The sequence below is a fragment of the Rana temporaria genome, chromosome 1 (genome assembly GCF_905171775.1).
Source record: "Rana temporaria chromosome 1, aRanTem1.1, whole genome shotgun sequence".
Lineage (NCBI taxonomy): Eukaryota > Metazoa > Chordata > Amphibia > Anura > Ranidae > Rana > Rana temporaria.
The window spans coordinates 684,742,189-684,764,816 of NC_053489.1; the positions used below are offsets into that span (position 1 = coordinate 684,742,189).

The 22,628-nt window shown below is 45.9% G+C and overlaps 2 protein-coding genes across 4 annotated transcripts in view; one reads left to right on the plus strand and one right to left on the minus strand.

Moving 5' to 3' along the window:
- The first annotated feature begins 2,310 nt into the window (after nt 1-2,310).
- On the plus strand, nt 2,311-4,913 carry LOC120924696 (E3 ubiquitin-protein ligase Midline-1-like). The gene has a single exon (XM_040335706.1). The coding sequence runs from the start codon at nt 2,693-2,695 to the stop codon at nt 4,274-4,276; it is 1,584 nt and encodes a 527-aa protein (XP_040191640.1). The 5' UTR covers nt 2,311-2,692; the 3' UTR covers nt 4,277-4,913.
- Nucleotides 4,914-14,457: 9,544 nt separating this feature from the next.
- Nucleotides 14,458-22,628, minus strand: part of LOC120924697 — a 51,648-nt gene continuing 43,477 nt past the window's right edge. For all 3 annotated transcript variants that reach the window (XM_040335709.1, XM_040335707.1, XM_040335708.1), the window contains 3 exons: nt 19,816-19,891; nt 17,610-17,724; nt 14,458-14,640 (listed from right to left, as the gene is read on the minus strand). In XM_040335709.1, coding sequence (XP_040191643.1) covers nt 17,622-17,724; nt 19,816-19,891 — 179 coding nt within the window. In that variant the 3' untranslated portion in view covers nt 14,458-14,640; nt 17,610-17,621. The remainder of the gene's footprint in view (nt 14,641-17,609; nt 17,725-19,815; nt 19,892-22,628) is intronic.

Genomic DNA, 22,628 nt, shown 5'->3' on the forward strand with positions numbered 1-22,628 from the left:
GCTGTTTCTGATCCCCTGTCATAAGGGATCGTGGAAATCCGGTAAGAAACCAATCTATAAGTCTGGTGGAGGACACATCACTTTCTTCTTTTGGACACGTTTGCAACTAATCTGCAATGTGGCACAGATGCATGGGTGTTTGACATCTTACCTGCTAAACATCTATGGACTTTCTATTGTCAATATTTTGGACTGTTTATTAATTTTATTTAGAGCTATAACCCAATTTTAGTTTTAGGTTTTTGACCTAAGTGTCATTTGGTTTTGGTGGCTGCATGGTGCATCCTAGCGGCCATCATATGTCACTGTTTTGATACAGCAGTGAGCTTCTCATATATATCACTAGAGATTACCTACCTGTACACGTTTGTGTTTGTCAAGAAGGGTTGTAGAGGTAGCGCGATTTATATTTTCTCTGGATTTACTTATGCTGCTTACACACGATCGGAAAATCAGACAAGAAAACCGTGGATTTTTTTTCCGACGGAATGTTGGCTCAAACTTGTGTTGCATACAAAATTCCGACCGTCAAGAACGCGGTGACGTACAACACTACAACGAGCCGAGAAAAATTAAGTTCAATGATTCCGAGCATGCGTCAAATTGATTCAGAGAATGTGTGTTTTTTTGTGCTTTGGAATTGCATACAGACGATCGGAATTTCCGACAAGAACTTTTCTTGTTGGAAAAATTGAGAACCAGCTCTCAAATTTTTGTTGTCGGAAATTCCAACAGAAAAAGTCTGATAGAGCCTACAGACAGTCTGAATTTCCAACCAAAAGCTCACATCGAACTTTTCTTGTCGGAGATTCAGACCGTGTGTATGCGGCATTATTCTCCTATATTCCCAAACAAGAAAGTTCTTGCCCTGGTGAATCACCACTTAAACTGAAACAGAGGGAAGATGTTTTCTTCCCTACAATTGTATTGTGCTTACAACAGACACATGTTTGTCAGGCTGGGGAAGAGTCTTTCAATCCTTGACAGTTCAGGGAACATGGCCAACAGAGGAGGCAAATCTCCCCATCAACATGTTGTAGCTCAGATCTGTCACTGTCTCTCCAGCAGTGCACCCCTTCTATAGGGACACCCATGTTAGGTGCAATCAGACAATACCACTACAGTGCCATATATATCCACCATCAAGGGAGCACGAGGAGCCCAGCAGCCTTGAAGGAAGCAAACCACATTCTCTTGTGGAAACTCACTGTCCAGTGATTACTTGGCGCTCTCTTCCTCAGCATCAGACAAAATTGATTCCTGAGCATCCTCAAACACTAACCTAAAACATTATAAAACAAAAATTAAGTTTTGCATATTCCTCTAAAAAAAACAATAAAACACCTGAAAAAATGCAAGAGGAAGAGGAGCAGGAGCTAAAAAGAACACATTGATTTGTAATTTGTTGCTATGGTAGTAAACAATTGCATTTGTTTGTCGTTTATCCCAACTGCAAATGGCTAGAGCTCAGGTCACACTCATGCTTGAACTGATTCCAAAGCTTTTTGCCAGGAAGAAGTGATTATTGATTGTTGGTTGCTATGGTAGCAAACAATTGGCCACCTCAGTTTGCAGTTTCCACAAACTAAATTAATTGTGTTCACCTCAAGCCCAAGCTCGTCTCAAGCCTCATCCTGATCCGTGAATCTCTAATATACTCTTGTGTTAGTACATACAGGGCCGGATTCAGAAAGCACTTACGCCGACGTATGCACCGTCGTACCTCTGCGCCTAATTCTTAATACGAGATACGCCTGAATTTTGGCAACATCCGACCAACGTAAGTCTCCTACGCCGTCGTATCTTGGGCGCATATTTACGCTGGCCGCAAGGGGCGCTTCTATTGATTTACGCGTCAAATATGTAAATGAGCGACATACGCCGATTCACGAATGTACTTACGCCCGTCGCAGTAATCTACACCGTTTACGTAAGGCGTACGTCTGGTGTAAAGTTAAGCCACACGCAGGTGTAAGTCATGCTAGGGTATGGACCAGGGAACAGCCGTCGTATTTTACGTAAGTCGTACGTGAATGGGGCTGGGCGTAGGTTACGTTCACGTCGAAGGCATTGAGCCGTTGTATCTTTGGGAGCGCCGTTCGTTCGGCCCTTCATTTACATGGGGTCTGGCTTCATTTTAATAGATCATGCCCACTACCTTCCTACTTTGAATTAGGCAGGTCTACGCCAGCCAATTTACGTTACGCCGGCGCAACAAAGGGAGCAAGTGCTTTGTGAATACTGTTCTTGCCTCTATGTTACGTCGGCGTAGCACATATGAGATGCGCTACACCGCTCTAAAGATGCGTCGATCTACGTGAATCCCGGCCATAGTGTGTAAATGACTCCCTGAGTGGGTTCTGACCCCCATACTACAATATATCCTATCAGAACAGAGAGGGAAATTTTCAGAATTCTGACTGACCGCACCTATATCATGTCTGTATCAGAGAGGTTGCTACACGAGAAGACACCATTTCCCTTGTCAGAGCACCGGGAGTGTAATGATAGCTGTACACTTGGTGTTCCATAAAACTCAGTTGTAATAGGTAAAATCCAAAAAGTGACATGCATCTCATTGGACTTAACCCTTAGTAATCTGACACACTTTACAAGTGGCTGAATTCCAGGAGCTCAGCTTTAATGAGTGTCAGAGGATTTCACTATCTTTTTCTCTCTTCTGCTTTCAGTGATGGCGTCTGCAGATCTGAGGAAGGAGCTGGAATGTTCCGTCTGTCTGAACATTTATACAGATCCTGTAACCCTTAAATGTGGACACAACTTCTGCCGGGACTGTATTGGTCGTGTGTTGGATACACAGGAGGAATCTGGAAGTTATTCCTGTCCTGAGTGCAGAGAAGAGTTTCAGGAGCGGACTGCACTTCGGAGGAACATAACACTGCGTAACATAGTGGACAATTTCCTTTCTGCTCAGCCAGATCAAGAGGAGCCCGGGGTCTTCTGTACTTACTGTATTCACACTCCTGTACCTGCTGTGAAATCCTGCCTGCATTGTGAAGCTTTTCTGTGTGACAATCACCTGAAAGTCCACATTAAGTCACCAGAACACGTCTTATGTGACCCCGCCACTTCCCTGGAGAACAGGAAATGCTCCTTTCATAAGAAGATCCTGGAGTATTACTGCACTGAGGACTCCTCCTGTATCTGTGTGTACTGCTTGTTCATTGGAGAACATCGGGGACACCAGGTGGAGACTCTGGATGAGGCCTCTGAGATGAAGAAGAATAAACTGAGGAATGTTCTGCAGAAACTGATGACAGAGAGAGAAGAGACGGAGAAAAGAGTCCAGAGTCTGGAGGAACGCAGGAGGAAAGTACAAGGAAAAGCAGATGATGAAGCAGAGAGAGTCACTGTCCTGTTCAGAAACCTCAGGAGACGTCTGGAAGACCTGGAGAAGAGAATCCTGAGTGAGATCTCTGGACAGGCAGAGCGGGTCTCGGTATTAATCAATGATCTGGTCCAGGATCTGGAAATAAAGAAGGAGGAGCTGTCCAGGAAGATGGGGGACATTGAGGAGCTGTGTAACACGACGGATCCACTGGCTGTCCTAAAGGAATCAGACAGAGGTGACTTGTGTGATACTGAGGATGGAGATGATGAGGACAGAGAGGGACATGATAAACTCCTCCATGATGGAGGGGATCTGGATGTAGCAGGGATCTCACACACATTGTACACTGGTTTATCTGATATAATACAGCAAACATCATGGGTGTCGGGGGTTACAGACATTTTACTGGATGTGAGCACAGTTGGTAATCATCTACATATATCAGATGACAGGAGAACTGTATCCTGGTCAGATGAGAGCCAGACTCACCCAGAAACACCAGAGAGATTTCTTAGTCATCAGGTGGTAAGCAGTCAGAGTTTCTCCTCAGGGAGACATTACTGGGAAGTGGATGTCGGAGGGTCAAGGTACTGGAAAGTCGGGATGTGTTACCCCAGTATAGACAGGGGGGGAGATCAGTCATGGATTGGATATAATAAGAAGTCCTGGAGTCTGGAGAGGATGGGGAGTAATCAGTACTCAGTGAGACATGACAGGAATCAGATCAGATTACCCGGCAATGTCTCCAGTAACAGTGTCAGGATAGATCTGGATTATGAGGCTGGGCGGATCTCATTTTATGAATTGTGTGACCCGATCCGACACCTTCACACCTTCACCACCACTTTTACTGAGCCCCTGCATGCTGGGGTATTTGTAGGGAGTGGTTCCTGTATAAAGATATGTGGGGGGAATCAGATATGAGAATTCTGCCTAGAGACTGGTGACATCACAGAGTGGAGAATCTAACTAATGAAATACTCAGCCAATAGGAGGAAGCAGTGGAGAAAAACCAACATGACTGATTTATTTATAAAGATGCAGGCTCCGGGGCCGTCATCTTCATCCTAAACCTCACTTCACTACCTAGTGTGTCACTGACCAGGAAACCGCATGCAGGAGGTCAGATTTTTATTTCTGTCTGCGGCTGTTTTGTCACATTTTTGGGCCTGTGTTCGATATGTGCAAAGAGAGATCACACAAATATTTAAAAGTATAGTATATTTATTAAAAGTAATGACACATACAGATAACAATAGAAAATATAACAAGGATGCTTAACTAAAGATGCTGTTTCGCCACAGAGTCCCCCCATAAAGTCATGGTCAGGTAATCAGACCAGACGTTTGCATGTTGCATGATGCAGCTCTGGATGAGACTACCGTGTTTCCCCGAAAATAAGACACCGTCTTATATTTTTTTTCCCCTCAAAAAATCACACTATGGCTTATTTTCGGGGGGTGTCTTATATGTCGAATTGTGGTGCCATTTCACGGGCAAATGTTTGAATATCAGCCCTGCGCACACAAACCAAAGCCTTTGCTCTCCTGTCAGCAACCCATTCACTCTTCTTCACGCTTCTTGGAATTTCCTCTGTCCACCTGTAGACTGAGAGTGGAGCACAGTGGAGCTGGGGTGATCTCTTTGGGCTCAGTAGCAGCTTTTCCCCCTATCCCCTGGTGTTTGTGTGGGGTGAGAGAGGTGGTACAGAGCTTCTCCTCACTTCTTTACAGCTCTGAGCTCCGCACCAGTACAGTACTACCGTATCACGTGTTGTTTACCGCTCCGCGCCGCATACGACACGCCCATTGCTACGTCTTATATTCGGGGGATTCGACACGCCATCGCTACGTCTTATTATCGGGGATTCGACACGCCATCACTACGTCTTATTTTCGGAGGGGTGTCTTATATTTCGATCTTGCGTCGAAATCCCGCTACGGCTTATTTTTGGAGTACGTCTTATTTTCGGGGAAACACGGTAAATGTTCCAGTTCTAGCTAAGGTATATATGTCTTTTATATAGGATATGATCAAGCCCACTCTCAGAGCAGTATGACCCTCTAAAGCACATTCCTGAAGGAGAGGGGGCTGGCTTGTCTATAGGCAGCTTACACTCACATTCCAACCACACGAGTCAGCTAAACGTTACCAGAATAACCAATCCTTCACTAAGCGGTGATGCCCAGCTCGAGTCACTGTCAGGGGCAGGCGAACCTTAGTAATCCTTTGTTACTGGCTGCTGCTTCCTGTATATGGATTCATCGGGTAGTGTGCCGGTATTCCGTCACTTCCTCGATGCCGCAATGTCTCCTGGGAGCTTTTGTCATTGTTCCCAGGAGACATTGCGGAGGTCTGCCGTGAGTTATCGCGGGATTTAGAAAGAACTTGCTTCTGTGATAACTTGCGGCAGACCTCCGCAATGTCTCCTGGTAACAATGACAAAAGCTCCCAGGAGACATTGCGGCATCGAGGAAGTGACGGAATACCCGCACACTACAAGATGAATCCATATACAGGAAGCGGCCAGTAGCATAAAGGATTACTAAGGTACAGTGGATCGAAAAAAAAAAAAAAAGGTTTAGTTATTATGCATATGAGCGTATCATTTTTTTTTTTTTTTGGTGGGGGAGTGGATCTTGGGTGGGAGTTCCCACACTTTTTTCCCCAGGAATTGACCCCTGTTAAAACCCTAATAAAGTTTATTATAAAAAAAAATACTGAAGAATACTCTATGCAGAACAGCACTGACTTAATAAAACATAACGTAAAGGGGAAAAAGAAAAACAGCTGGTCACAGTCTCCTGTCATGCGAATTGGATGAGGGGAAACCAAACCCCCCTTACGCCCCCTTCTGGACGTAATCTGCGAGGCAGAGGCAACTTACCGCTGGGGGGGTCACCCTTTCCACTTGATCGTGAGGAAACAGGAAACTGAATTCTATCTATGTTCCCTCGACCAGCTTCCCGAGCTGTTTCGACTTGCTGGATAGGCCCGCTGTTGGCATTCCCAACTGGTTTGACCTATTCACCCAATTTTCACTAGTGTGAACCCAGTCTAAAGCTTACCAGTTGTATGTAAAAACCAAGTTAAACCTTTAATGCATCCTGTGGATTCTGTTTTTCAAAACGTATGCGCACTCCAACAGTGGTCCTGCCTTACAGTTCCACTACAATGATTATGGCAGAATATTCCAAAGTACATGTTACCATAATCCAGCCTGAACACACACACAGGAACCCGGAACAGCACAGAAAGATATACAACCACATTTTTATGTGTAAATGTTTGGGTATTCTTTTACCCTCCAAATCATTAACCACTTGCCGACCAGCACGCGCACTTTTACGCCGGCAGAATGGCACGGACAGGCAAATGGGCGTACAGGTACGTCCCTTTAAATTTGCCACCGTCTTTTAAGACAGACTCAATTAAGCACTTAAGGACCGCCTAACGCCGATATACGTCGGCAGAATGGCACAGCTGGCCACAGGCACGTACGTCGCCCTTAGGAGCCCAGCCGTGGGTCGCGCATGGGACCCGGTCCGAAGCTCCGTGACCGGTAATACCCGTGGCTCCGATCGCTGCCAGTGTCCCGCGATTGGTCACAGGAGCTGAAGAACGGGCAGAGGTGAGTGTAAACACACCTTCCCCGTTCTTCACTGTGGCAATGTCACTGACTGTCTGTTCCCTGATATAGGGAACGACGTTTACTGACGTCACACGTCCAGCCCTGCCCCCCTACAGTTAAAAACACACATGAGGTCACACTTAACCCCTACAGTGCCCCCCTAGTGGTTAACTCCTAAACTGCAATTGTCATTTTCACAGTTATCAGTGCATTTTTATAGAACTTTTCGCTGTGAAAATGACAATGGTCCCAAAAATGTGTCAAAATTGTCCAATGTGTCCGCCATTAGTAGTAAAAAAAAAATTATTAATAAAAATGCCATAAAACTATCCCCTATTTTGTAAACGCTATAGATTTTGCGAAAACCAATCGATAAACGCTTATTGCAATTTTTTTTACCAAGAATAGGTAGAATACGTATCGGCCTAAACTGAGGGAAAAAAATGTTTTTTTATATCTTTTTTGGGGATATTTATTATAGCAAAATGTAAAAAACATTGAATTTTTTTTCAAAATTAACGCCCTATTTTTGTTTATAGCGCAAAAAATAAAAACCGCAGAGGTGATCAAATACCACCAAAAGAAAGAAATTTATTTCCCTGCAAAGGTAAAGCATAATAGACTAGTATACATCCCATAGTAGCCCATTATGTGTCACTTACCTGAAACCGAAGCCTGCAATGTCACTGCTGTCCCCTGTGCAGGAAGCGTTCATTCTTCACCCCTCTTCCTTCTGGGGCCTCCGGCTCTGTGACTAGACAGAGTCACGTGCGCACGCCCCTGCTGCGAGCTCCGTGACCGGTGTTCCGTGATCGTGTCACGGAGCTGCAGAATTGGGGGAAGCCTGTGTAAACAAGGCATCTCCCTGTTCTGTCTATTTACAGGACACTGATCGTCTGCTCCCTGTAATCCGGAGCAGCGATCAGTGACATGTCAGAGCAAGCCCAGCCCCCACACAGTTAGAATCACTCCCTAGGACACACCTAACCCCTTCCTAGCCCCCTAGTGGTTAAACCCTTCCCTGCTAGTCACATTTATACAGTAAGCAGTGCATTTTTATAGCACTGATCGCTGTATAAATGACAATGGTCCCAAAATAGTGTCAAAAGTGTCCGATGTGTCCGCCATAATGTCACAGTCACAATAAAAATCAAAAAAATTAAAGTCAAATAATTAAGATTTTTTTTTATTTAAAGCTCCCTGTTCCTCCGAGCCTGAGGGCAGAAGCGAACGCATACGTAATTTGCGCCCACATATGTAAACGATGTTCAAACCACACATGTGAGGTATTATTTCCCAGTTTTTCCCATTCTCATCATGCAAGGTTTTGCCGCGATTGTTAGAGTGAGAGCAATAATTCTAGCACTAGACCTCCTCTGTAACCTGTACATTTTTTAAATAGAAGATTTTTAAGTACCGTACTCTGTCGCCATTCCACGAGCATGCGCAATTTTGAAGGTACACTATTTTAGGTATCTATTTACTCAGCGTAACATATTTCACATTATACAAAAAAATTGGCCAAGCCCACGCTCAGAGCAGTATGACCTTCTGAGGCACATTCCTGAAGCAGAGGGGGGGGGGGGGGGGGGGGGGGGGGTTTGCTTGTCTAGAGGCGGCTTTCAATCGCATGAGTCAGTTAAAAGTTACCAGAATAACCAAGATATTCAAAGTTTTATTCAATATTTTTGGGAAACTAGACAACTACTAATAAGGAATATGAAATATGCAATTTCCCTATCAGTCCCTGTTGTTGATTTTCCTTCATTACCTATCTAGTAAAACATTGTCACCAGATCATTAGAGAAATCTGGGATAGCTGTAAAAACCTGACACTATTGGTTATGATGTTTTGGGGGCCGGGGATTGATAAACAGGTGCGATCAGCAATGATTCTGGTGGTGTTGGGTTGTGGACAGGTGACGGGTAGGGTGCCCACGTGTCCCGGATTGCCCGGGACTGTCCCTTAATTGACATGACTTTCCTGGGTCCTGGGCACCTTCATTCTGGGACAATACAGTGTCCCGGAATGAAATAGAGGACACAGCCACCCCCTACTAACTAGTAACTACATTTCCGGAACTGGTTGCTAGGGCCGGCACTGCCTGGCATCTTGCAACCAGTGACAATTTACTCTCAGACAGTGAGACCGAGAGCGAGGCACCTCCGTCTCCGGCAAGCAGCAAGGACCGGTGTGATCTTCACTCTCCAGATAGTAACGCCACTCCTTTCCTTCTACGCACGTGGCTCATGCAGAGGGAGTGACAGCAGCACTGCATCTAGTGGCAGGCTATGGGTGGCAAGCGGCACTGCATCTGGTGGCAGGCGGCACTGCATCTGGTGGCAAGTGGCAAATTCACAAAGAACAAAGAACCCGCCGCCTAATTCCCCAGCAACCCCGAGACTACATTTCCCCACGCCCCCCCTCATCTTTTATTTGGGGAAGGTGAGGGGAGTGTCCCTGAATGGCAGTTTGGAAATGTGGTCACCCTAGTGATGGGGGGTATACAGTCTCAGAAAGTGGAAATCCTCGGCTCTGTATATGGGACTATTGATCAGGCCTCGTACACACGACCGGTTTCCTCGGCAGAATCCATCAAGAATCTTGGTGGGAGATTTTTTTTGCAGAGGAAACCGGTCGTGTGTACATTTTTCAGCGAGGAAACTGTTGAGGAACTCGACGAGCCAAAAAGAGAGCATGTTCTCTTTTTCCTCGATGGGAATGGAGAAAATTGGCTTGTCGAGTTGCTCGACAAGCCTAACAAGAACTCGATGAGGAAAACAATATGTTTCGCCCACAGAGTTCCTCAGTCGTGTGTACGAGGCCTCAGAGATTGGATATAGATATAAACATGGGACTTAGTGAGTGAGTGAGTGAAAAATTTATATAGCGCTGCACATGCGAACTAAATCGCCTCTGGGCGCTCGTTTGTCCATTTCTCCTTTGAACTCAAAAGAGATGGGTTTTGATCTTTCTCCTAAAGGTCAAGTGATTTTCCTCCAACCGAATGCTGGTTGGTAGAGCGTTCCATAGTCTGGGGCCCTGGAGCGCAAATCTTCGTTCCCCCTTAGACTTGTATCTGGCTTTGGGTATTTGGAGTAGATTTTGATTGGTGGATCGCAGAATGCAATTGGAGTTGTGATCTTTTATTTTTTTGCATAGATTTTGGGGGGCATTTCCCCCGAATACACGTATGCGTCAGACAGAGTGCTTTAAAAGTAATTCTGTCTTTTACAGGTAATCAATGAAGGGATCTCAGTGAAGGTGAGATTGATTCCCATGGTTTTTTCCCAGTCACCAGTCTAGCAGCCGTATTTTGAACGACTTGCAGACGAGTGATCTGGTACTTTGGGAGTCCGAGGTAGAGGGCATTTGCATAGTCCAGTCTGGAATTAACAATAGTTCCCACCACGATTTGGGTATTACTATAGTCTCCATTAATCCCCTTAAGGCTGACACCTCTATGACCCTTATGGGGTAGAACAATGCTTACATTTCCTCTATGGCAGTGGTTCACAACTCCTGTCCCACTAACAGGCCAGGTTTGCAAGATAACTGATCACAGGTGATATAATTTGCTGCTCTGTGATTTCCGTATGCACCTCCCCAAGGCATGTTTTTTTTTTCAGGGGGAACTTGGGGGAACTCAGTTCGACCACCTCTGGCCCAGACCCTTTGGTGCCTGCTCACCATAATCACTTGTAAACACAGAAGTCTGGTTTCTGTGTTTACAAGCAACAGCTCTGCACTCTGTGTGTAACCCCCGTGAACTCTGCACTCTGTATGTAATGCAATCCTGGTATTTAATGCCCCTTTAAGACCCTTCTACTGTTTGTGAAATCTAAAAGGGGTTGTGGTTAAGTTCCTGCACTTATTTTCTGAGAAAAAAAGCTCTTCCCCAAGGTAATACATAAAATATGTCCTGTTAGTGGATCCTGAGGACAGGGGTTGAGAACCACCTTCTATGGCCATAATCATTCAATAAGGAAAATGTGCTTATACGTTAATGTTAAAATAAGGCTTGATTCATAGAATGACTTTGCAGAAAGATGTTATTAGAACAAATTGTTGATCTCTGGATCCTTGGAAGGTCTTGTTGGGGAACATAGAGAGAGTTGGTCTTCTTCTACAATGAGGGACTTGGGAGTCTGGAGGTGGGACAAGCTGATAAGGTGTTCAGAGATAACAGAAATGAATGTCTCTTGTAATTAATGAGGTGCTGCTTCTGCGAATGTTTCTACTTTCTAATCTTTGCTTTTACTTTGTAACTCTTCTCCTCCAAATAAATGTTCAAAGCCTTCACCGTGATCAGAGGTTGTTATTTCTTCATCACATTCCACAATAACTTTGGAAATAATTGTAATACAGATGTAAGACAGAGATCATTTTTATCTGGAGTAAACAAGGCTTTCTATTGTGAGTATTGTTCTACCACTTTTTTTTTCTATTGTGATATTTGGGGGAGAGGGGGTGTTAACCCAGTGGTAGAAGCATTGCCCAACCGATATCAGGATAAAAGAACCTCAAGCCAGTATGCACACCACCTCTCGGGCTACCTGGCATCCAGCAATCATCAACAGAATAGAGAAATAAGCGGGGAGAGGCTCTAAGTGTATTATTAAAAAGGTTACAAATATATTTAGGTAAAAAGCTACTCAATTGTAATGCAGGAATCGACAATAGGCACAGCTAGAAGCCAAAAGTAAAATGTGAAACTCTGGCTGACGTGCGGAATGATGTCATGGATCAGAGGCACCACCCAATGTGTTTTATATAGGCATTTCCAGGGAAAGGTGAGTCCTCCATCACTGTTACATATGCCCGCCTCAGTACCCTGGAGACTGAGCACCAGGCCTTTCGTTGCTACCTTATTATTGTCCACCTGAAGTTAGAAGATGGGGAAAATCATAGCAGATGGAATGATCTGCGTTTATGGGGTATTCCTGAAGTCACCATGAACAAGATCCTGGGTAAACCTCCTACAGCCAAGGGCAAGCTTGACAGAGTTCATTGAGTGCTAGGCCCCAGGGAACCCCAATCATGTCAACAGGGCCAGGCCTCTCGAGTGATCCCACAGGACATCCTTTGCAGGGTCAATTTTTTCACTATCAAAGAAGAGATTATACGCTTGGCCTGGTCAAAGGGCCTTATTGACTTTGGGGCTTCTGTCCGGATCTACCCTGATGTTTCTAGGCTATCGCGAGCCATGCGGGGCTCATGTGCCCCCTTCTGGACGTAATCTGCGAGGCAGAGGCAACTTATCACTGGAGTCACCCTTTCCACTTGATCGTGAGGACACAGGGAACTGAATTCTATCTATGTTCCCTCCACCAGCTTCCCGAGCTGTTCAACTTGCTTGATAGGTCCACTGTTAGCATTCCCAACTGGTTTGACCTACTCACCCAGGAGGTTTTTGGCCCACCTATACCAAGGCCACAACGGATCAGATGACCTTGATCCTAAACCTCTAGTCGGGAGGCCCCCAGATCCACTCCGAACACCTCTGAGGCATGACTACATATTTTGTCACGGAGTTAACCGTAGCAGAATTTGATACTGTGGGAACTCTCAGCTGCGGTTGTCTTCAGTCTCCCAGTTATACACCCTTCCTTCTGTCTAAGTATCCTATAATCCCAGTAACCATTGACTTCCTGGGCCTCTATAGGTCTGTAACCTAGCTCACCCTTGATGGAAGGGCAATGTATTTCTCTCTGTATACCTTTATGTATAGGCAAATGGTCATAGAGGCATGCCTTTAGGCCTGTTTAGATGGACAGTCAGTGTCAGAGTTTATTTTATTTTATTATTTTTAAAATGTTACTTAAAAAAATAATTCAACCCTGTTGAGGGTAGGGAGGCTTTAGTGAGATGTCAGGGGTCTAAACAGACCCTTGATATCACATAGACAGGGAAAGGGACTGAGGACACAGATTCCCCAGTCCCTTTCTCAGCAACCTCAGCTGCGGCTCCTCTCCATTCTTTAACACAGTTTACAATGCTCAGTTATGAACAGACTCTGTTCATTCTGAAAAGGAAGGGTTCGGTAAATTACATATTTACCGGCTCCTTCCTCCGCTCTCCATCCTGAAAGATCTGGGACAGGGGCGGAGGAGAATGGGGGGGGACTGGACAAGAGCATGGAGGGGAGCGGAGGAGGACAGGGGGGGGACCGGAGGAGCCCACGGAAAACAGAGGAAGAAACAGGGGATACTCTGGAACAATCAGTGCGGCGGCAGGGGAAGTTATAATCACCTATCTCCCTGTGTGGCGGCTGTCGTGATTATAACTTCCCCTGCCATAGCATCGGTTGTTCCTGAGTGTCCAGGTATGGGACTAAGCATTCGGGAACATTTGCACGAGTACAAGTACTCCTGCAAATACTCAGTATTGGGACCGATACCGATACTAGTATCAGTATCGGGACAACCCTAGTTTCAACCTACTGATAAAATTGATGATCATTAGCACCTGCTTGGTATACTTGGTTGTTCATACACCTGACTCTAATCCTACAAAATCCCTGACTGTGCAAGTGTACAAAGCGTGTAAGAACTGAAGCTGGTTTGAAGCCAAAGGGTAGTCACACCAAATATTGTTGGGGGCTATATAAACCCTGTATAACAATAATAGTGATTTGATTTAGATTTTTATTCTGTTCGTTCACTTTGCATTTTGTAAACTGATAGAAAATAAAGAAAATATATATATATTTATGAAAGCATTCTTACTTTACAGCATTTCTCCACACCTGCCTGAAACTTTTGCACAGTATTGTATTTTTTTATATATATTTTCATAAATTTGATTTTATTTTTATTTACTGGCCTCTGGAAGATATGACCCCTATCAGAGATCTTAGCCCAATGACCATCATTTCATCCAGTCATTCTCGGAGGATATTTCTACATCCAAAGTCCGATCTTACCAGAATCTGCCCCATGTGGTGTCATTTCTTGAGCTCTTTAGATGTGGGTCAGTCTCAATGTCCCGTCTACACTGATTGGAGGGTTGGCCACTGAATGTACCAATAAAATGGAATCCATTGCCGGCCATCTCTCAGAGTGGTTGTTTTACAGCAATTATACATTTTTGACAGAAATTATGAACTCTTTAATAACCATATGATACAAAAAAAAAGGAAAAGCACAGGCAAAGAAATGAACGACAGATCTGGAAGATAATATTCTGGTACGTTCGGTGGAAGCTTTAGCGCTAAAACTGATAATTATACAACATTGAAATGTATGCCAAAAAATATTATATCTTCTGGGCCTCTCCACATTGTGCGATCACTGCTGGTTGGAGTTGAGTTGGGTTGGGAGTTGAGTTGGGTTGGGAGTTGAGTTGGGTTGGAAGTTGAGTTGGAAGTTGAGTTGGGTTGGGTTGGGTTGGAAGTTGGGTTGGGTTGGAAGTTGAGTTGGGTTGGGTTGGGTTGGGTTGGAAGTTGAGTTGGGTTGGAAGTTGAGTTGGGTTAGGTTGGGTTGGAAGTTGGGTTAGGTTGGGTTGGAAGTTGAGTTGGGTTGGGTTGGGTTGGGTTGGGTTGGGAGTTGGGCTGGGAATTGTAGGAAGCTCTATTGTCCTTCTGCCGGACGCTCATCCTGGGACCCCAACTCCAGAAGGGGCTTACAGAGGATTCTGGATGACCCCAGCCGTATCCTAAAAGGAAAAATTGACAGAAAGTGTCACCTGATATACAGTATTTCTCTGTCATTAGTGTCATTGGAATAAAATAAGCCCCTCGTTGGTGTCAGTTGAATAGAATAAGCCCAAGCATTGGTGTTGGTTTATTCCACTAAGTCCCATTACTGGTGCCCTTGGAATAAAATAAATCCTATTTTTGGTGTCATTGGGAAAAAAAATCCTGTTTTTTGGGGTCATTCTGAATAAAAGAAGAAAAATAATTGGTGTCAGTGAGATATAATAATCACCATTGTTAGTCTTATTGGGCTAAAATAATTCCCATTGTTGGTGTCAGTGGGCTATAATAAAATGAGTCCCATGGTTGGTGTCATTAGTATAAAACAATTCCCATCATTGGTGTCAGTGGGATAAAAAGTCCCATTGTTAAGCCCCATACACACTATCAGTTTTCCTGATGGTTTTCTCTTCAGGTTTACCAAAACCATCTAATATGAGGTCAAACCTTAAGCGTTTCAATTTGAATGCAATCAGGCAGGTCCTTGTACTACATGGTTTTGGTAAACCTGAAGAGAAAACCATCAGGAAAACTGATAGTGTGTATGGGGCTTTAGAGTTAGGGGAATAAAATAAGCCTGATCAGTGAGATAAAATAAGCCCCATAGTTGGTGTCAGTGGAAAAAAATAAGCCCCACTGTTGGTATAAGTGGAATGAAATAAGCCCATCATTGATGTAAGTAGAATAAAAAAAAGCCCCATTGTTGGTGTCAGAGAGATAAAATAAACCTCAAGGCTTATAAAATAAGTTCCATGGTTGGTGTCAGGGCTGGACTGGGACAAAAATTTGGCCCTGGACTTCACCCACTTTAATTCAATAAAATGCTGCAACTACCCCCCCCCCCCCCCCGAAAAATCTCGCCCACCAAAAGGCCCCTACATCCATTATTGTATATCATGAGAGAGAGAGAGGGAGGGTTGAGGGAAAGGGGGTGGGTGAGAGAGGGGGGTGAGTGTAAGAAAAAGAGAGTGAGTGTAAAAGAGAGGGGGTGAGTGTAGGACCCCTTTTTACACTGAGGTGTTTTTTAGGCTTTCACACTGGGGCGCTGCCAGGGCATTAAAAAAAGTCCTCCAAGCAGCATCTCTGTTTTAAAAAATGGCCCACTGAGCCATAGGCCCACCGGGAAACTCCCTGTAGTCCCTATGGCCAGTCCATCCCTGGTTGGTGTCAATGGAATAATAAAAGTCCCACCATTGGTGTTAGTGGGATAAACGAAATCCTATAGTGGGTGTCAGTGGGATTTAAGAATTCCCATGGTTGGTGGCAGTGGGATAAAATAAGCCCCATAGTTGGTGTCAGTGGGATAAAAAAAGTCCTATAGTTGGTGTTCCATCCAGTGCCGGCCGCTCCATAAGGGGCGCAGGGGTGCCCTGATCTACATACAGGGCGCCGGACGTGTGGATTCCAATGACGGAGGTGTATTTTTTTTAAGCACGTGATTAGAGCCAGAGGCTCTAATAGGCTTTACAACAGGGTGGACTTGGGGCGTAGAGCACTGTGCTCTGATCCCACCCAATTGTGTGACACATTCGCTAATCTGCCTCATTCTCATTTCCAGCCAATCAGATAGCCCCTATTGGCCTGGGGGTTTTAGGACTCCCTGGCCAATCGTGTCTCAGGATACACTTCTGGTTTCTGTTCGGCTGGAAGGGGAATGTCTGTGTGCTCACTGGAGTGACCCTGGCTTTTCCTTCTCCCTGCTGCTATGCCTCACAAGGTAAGGCAACCTCTGAGGTGACCGCCGCTGTTTGTCTCCCGCGGGAGGTTGAGGGGTGATCGCCACCATCTGTCCCGCGGGAAGGTGATTGATTGGCGCCGCCTGTGTCTCCCACGGGGTGTAATCACCGCCGCCTGCGTCTCCTGGGGACGAAGTGTTGGTTGTGCTGCCCCCCCCCCCCAAAACAGTGAGCACTAGCCGCCACTGGTTCCACCAATCGGCGCCTCTCTGCCATTCTGCAAAGTGTGAGATCTCCTGAATCTTAAAGCAGAGCTATAATGACCCAATTGCTTGTCTAAGGCCCCGTACACACGATAGAATCCATCCGCTGAAAAATCCCAGCAAATGGGTTTCAGCGGATAGATCCTATGGTGTGTACACTCCAGCGGATCTGTTTCCGCGGATATTTCTCCCCTGGGATGGATTCCAGCAGATCGGATATTTGCTGACATGCAGAACATATCTATCTGCTGGAATCCATCCCAACGGATGGATCCGCTGGTCTGTATAGACTCACCGGATCCATCCGTCCGAAGGGATCCCCCGCATGCGTCGTAATGATTCGACGCATGCGTAGAATTTCTTATATGACAGCGTCTCGCACGTCGCCGTGTCATAATCGCGGCGACGGCGCGACACGTCATCGCCAGAGGATTTCGGCGCGGATTTCAATGCGATGGTTTGTACACTCCATCGCATTAAAATCTGCTGAAATCCTCGAGAGGATTTATCCGCGGAAACGGTCCGCTGGACCGTATTCGCGGATAAATTCTCTCGTGTGTATGGGGCCTTATTGGATATGCCAGACAGTGCAGTCAGTATCCTTATTAAACAACTTCTGCCTAAACTATCTGCATCCAGATTTCATCAGTTTCATCGGATGTTTATCGAGAAAGTTCTGCTCTACTAAGTAGGAAGTCCAACATGTCTATGTAATAATCAAATATGGCCGCACCCATCTACATGTATAATAAATACCAATTACAGAAACATAATAAAGCAGATGGGATTCGAAGGAAATATTTAGCAGGGTCCTGATCTAAGGGTACATGAATGATGTACAATGACCTTATTAACCAATCAGAAATCATCTCTAAGCTGAAATTAAATTGTCATTGCCTTACCCAGAGCACAGACAAGGAGGATCTCTCACTCCCTATAGTAAAATTAAACTTTGGAAAAAAAATTAGATTAGAATAATTTTCTCCTTACGTTGAAGTTTTTTTATTCCACCTCCATAGAAAAAAAAGAGCAGACCGCCAGAATGTACACCACAGCCAGACAAGGGAGGACAATCTTCAGAATTTCCGGACGGTAAGCAGAATTTCTGATTAAAAAGAAAATAAATATATAAAAATAAATAACTCAATCAGTCAATAAAATGAATAGCCTATTACAAGCAAATAAAAAAAAAAAGCAGCTTATACTGCAATACTCACCTTCAATCTGGAGTTGTCCTTCCAAGTAATACCTTTCAGTCACAGTATAGAGGAGATACTGGATGTAGAGGAGAGGCTCAGTATAAAGGAGATACTGGAGGTAGAGGAGAGGCTCAGTATAGAGGAGATACTGGAGGTAGAGGAGAGGCTCAGTATAGAGGAGATACTGGAGGTAGAGGAGAGGCTCAGTATAGAGGAGATACTGGATGTAGAGGAGAGGCTCAGTATAGAGGAGATACTGGATGTAGAGGAGAGGCTCAGTATAGAGGAGATACTGGAGGTAGAGGAGAGGCTCAGTATAGAGGAGATACTGGATGTAGAGGAGAGGCTCAGTATAGAGGAGATACTGGATGTAGAGGAGAGGCTCAGTATAGAGGAGATACTGGAGGTAGAGGAGAGGCTCGGTATAGAGGAGATCCTGGAGGTAGAGGAGAGGCTCGGTATAGAGGAGATCCTGGAGGTAGAGGAGAGGCTCAGTATAGAGGAGATACTGGAAGTAGAGGAGAGGCTCAGTATAGAGGAGATACTTGAGGTAGAGGAGAGGCTCAGTATAGAGGAGATACTGGAGGTAGAGGAGAGGCTCAGTATAGAGGAGATACTGGAGGTAGAGGAGAGGCTCGGTATAGAGGAGATCCTGGAGGTAGAGGAGAGGCTCAGTATAGAGGAGATACTGGATGTAGAGGAGAGGCTCAGTATAGAGGAGATACTGGATGTAGAGGAGAGGCTCAGTATAGAGGAGATACTGGATGTAGAGGAGAGGCTCAGTATAGAGGAGATACTGGAGGTAGAGGAGAGGCTCGGTATAGAGGAGATCCTGGAGGTAGAGGAGAGGCTCGGTATACAGGAGATCCTGAAGGTAGAGGATAGGCTCAGTATAGAGGAGATACTGGATGTAGAGGATAGGCTCAGTATAGAGGAGATACTGGATGTAGAGGAGAGGCTCAGTATAGAGGAGATACTGGATGTAGAGGAGAGGCTCAGTATAGAGGAGATCCTGAAGGTAGAGGAGAGGCTCAGTATAGAGGAGATACTGGAGGTAGAGGAGAGGCTCAGTATAGAGGAGATACTGGAGGTAGAGGAGAGGCTCAGTATAGAGTGGATATTGGATGTAGAGGAGAGGCTCAGTATAGAGGAGATACTGGAGGTAGAGGAGAGGCTCAGTATAGAGGAGATACTGGATGTAGAGGAGAGGCTCAGTATAGAGGAGATACTGGTGGTAGAGGAGAGGCTCAGTATAGAGGAGATACTGGATGTAGAGGAGAGGCTCGGTATAGAGGAGATACTGGAGGTAGAGGAGAGGCTCGGTATTGAGGAGATACTGGATGTAGAGGAGAGGCTCAGTATAGAGGAGATACTGAATGTAGAGGAAAGGCTCAGTATAGAGGAGATACTGGAGGTAGTGGAGAGGCTCAGTATAGAGGAGATACTGGAGGTAGAGGAGAGGCTCAGTATAGAGGAGATACTGGAGGTAGAGGAGAGGCTCAGTATAAAGGAGATACTGGAGGTAGAGGTGAGGCTCAGTATAGAGGAGATACTGGATGTAGAGGAGAGGCTCAGTATAGAGGAGATACTGGAGGTAGAGGAGAGGCTCAGTATAGAGGAGATACTGGAGGTAGAGGAGAGGCTCAGTATAGAGGCGATACTGGAGGTAGAGGAGAGGCTCAGTATAGTGGGGTTATTGGGGGTGAAGGAGAAGCTTCGATTCCCATTACAGGGAGGCACTGGAGGGAGTGGGAACACTGGAGGTAGAGGAGAAGCTTAGTATAGGTAGAGCACTGGAAGTAGAGGTCAGACTAAGTATACGGGGTACACTGGAAGTGGGGGGGGGGGGAGGTGTGGTACAATGAAAGCATTCTTCTACCACCTATCTGACTTCTTCAATTACAGTTTGCAGACCTTATAATCTTTTTTTTATTTTTCACACAAATAATAAATTAATGTAATAAAAAAATGTGAATGAGATATCCACCACTTCTCACCTAACTTTGTCATTGTTATCATCGTCCTTATCTTCTTCTTCCTTCTCCTCTTCACAGATAGGATTGGTTATGTTACCTTAAAAAATTAGAACAGAGCAGAGTTCACACAGCTTCACTCTTTAGTTCCTCTGAAAGTCATTTTACAAGAATAACAAGATTTACTAACATTTTATAAGCCGTCTTTCTTTTCTCTTAAACCCACAAATCATAGAACAGGACAGGACATCGATCTCTGATCGCTCTTTGCTGGATTGGAAGGACTTTCGCTGGACTTTTTGCTCATTCGGCGAGAGATGAACCTCATATAGAGCAGTGTTTTTCTGTTTTTGTTCCCCCCCCCCCCCCCCACAATATATGACGGCTTCCTTCTCCCGCTGACAATGGTTGTTAAGGAAGCAGCGGGTGTCGGCATGTGCAGCATGCATGTGCGCCCCTGGGCACTCCTAGGAGGAAGTCCCTGGATGCCCTCCCAGAACTGCAAAACCACCCTGATGCTGTATAATGACTATGCGGGCAGGGAGTGCTTAAACAGGTTACTAGTCAGATCTTTCTCGGGGGTCTTATATTTCTGTCCTCAGGGGGTCTTACATTTCTGTCCTCAGGGGGTCTTATATTTCTGTCCTCAGCGGTCTCATATTTCTGTCCTCGGGGGGCCTTATATTTCTGTCCTCGGGGGTCTTATATTTCTGTCCTCGGGGGGTCTTACATTTCTGTCCTCGGGGGGCCTTATATTTCTGTCCTCGGGGGTCTTATATTTCTGTCCTCGGGGGGTCTTATATTTCTGTCCTCGGGGGGTCTTATATTTCTGTCCTCGGGGGGTCTTATATTTCTGTCCTCGGGGGCCTTATATTTCTGTCCTCGGGGGGGGCCTTACATTTCTGTCCTCGGGGGGTCTTACATTTCTGTCCTCGGGGGGTCTTACATTTCTGTCCTCGGGGGGGCCTTACATTTCTGTCCTCGGGGGGTCTTACATTTCTGTCCTCGGGGGGCCTTACATTTCTGTCCTCGGGGGGTCTTACATTTCTGTCCTCGGGGGGTCTTACATTTCTGTCCGGGGGGGGGGCCTTACATTTCTGTCCTCGGGGGGGGGCCTTATATTTCTGTCCTCGGGGGGCCTTGTATTTCTGTCCTCGGGGGGTCTTACATTTCTGTCCTCGGGGGGTCTTACATTTCTGTCCTCGGGGGGTCTTATATTTCTGTCCTCGGGGGGTCTTATATTTCTGTCCTCGGGGGGTCTTATATTTCTGTCCTCGGGGGGTCTTATATTTCTGTCCTCGGGGGCCTTATATTTCTGTCCTCGGGGGGTCTTACATTTCTGTCCTCGGGGGGTCTTATATTTCTTTCCTCGGGGGGTCTTATATTTCTGTCCTCGGGGGCCTTTTATTTCTGTCCTCTGGGGGCCTTATATTTCTGTCCTCGGGGGGTCTTATATTTCTGTCCTCGGGGGGTCTTATATTTCTGTCCTCGGGGGCCTTTTATTTCTGTCCTCTGGGGGCCTTATATTTCTGTCCTCGGGGGGTCTTACATTTCTGTCCTCGGGGGGCCTTATATTTCTGTCCTCGGGTGGTCTTATGTTCTGTCCTCGGGGGGCCTTATATTTCTGTCCTCGGGGGGCTTATATTTCTGTCCTCCGGAGTCTTACATTTCTGTCCTCGGGGGGTCTTATATTTCTGTCCTCGGGGGGGTCTTACATTTCTGTCCTCGGGGGGCCTTATATTTCTGTCCTCGGGGGGCCTTATATTTCTTTCCTCGGGGGGCCTTATATTTCTGTCTTCGGGGGGCCTTATATTTCTGTCATGGGGGGGTCTTACATTTCTGTCATGGGGGGTCTTACATTTCTGTCCTCGGGGGGGTCTTACATTTCTGTCTTTGGGGGGGTCTTACATTTCTGTCTTTGGGGGGGTCTTACATTTCTGTCCTCGGGGGGGTCTTATATTTCTGTCCTCGGGGACCTTTTATTTCTGTCCTCTGGGGGCCTTATATTTCTGTCCTCGGGGGGTCTTATATTTCTGTCCTCGGGGGCCTTTTATTTCTGTCCTCTGGGGGCCTTATATTTCTGTCCTCGGGGGGTCTTACATTTCTGTCCTCGGGGGGCCTTATATTTCTGTCCTCGGGTGGTCTTATGTTCTGTCCTCGGGGGGCCTTATATTTCTGTCCTCGGGGGGCCTTATATTTCTGTCCTCGGGGGGGCCTTATATTTGTGTCCTCGGGGGGGTCTTACATTTCTGTCCTCGGGGGGTCTTATATTTCTGTCTTCGGGGGGCCTTATATTTCTGTCATGGGGGGGTCTTACATTTCTGTCATGGGGGGGTCTTACATTTCTGTCCTCGGGGGGGTCTTACATTTCTGTCCTCGGGGGGGTCTTACATTTCTGTCCTCGGGGGGGTCTTACATTTCTGTCCTCGGGGGGTCTTATATTTCTGTCCTCGGGGGGCCTTATATTTCTGTCCTCGGGGGGCCTTATATTTCTGTCCTCTGGGGGCCTTATATTTCTGTCATGGGGGGCCTTATATTGCTGTCTCGGGGGTCTTACATTTCTGTCATCGGGGGTCTTACATTTCTGTTCTCGGGGGTCTTACATTTCTGTCATCGGGGGTCTTACATTTCTGTCTTCGGGGGGTCTTACATTTCTGTCTTCGGGGGGGGCCTTATATTTCTGTCCTCGGGGGGGCCTTATATTTCTGTCCTCGGGGGGGCCTTATATTTCTGTCCTCGGAGGGTCTTACATTTCTGTCCTCGGGGGTCTTACATTTCTGTCCTCGGGGGGGGGGGGGTCTAATATTTCTGTCCTCGGGGGGGGGTCTTATATTTCT

Excerpts from the sequence above, each read along its gene's own strand:
- LOC120924696 (XM_040335706.1), top strand. The coding sequence starts at position 2,693 with ATGGCGTCTGCAGATCTGAGGAAGGAGCTGGAATGTTCCGTCTGTCTG.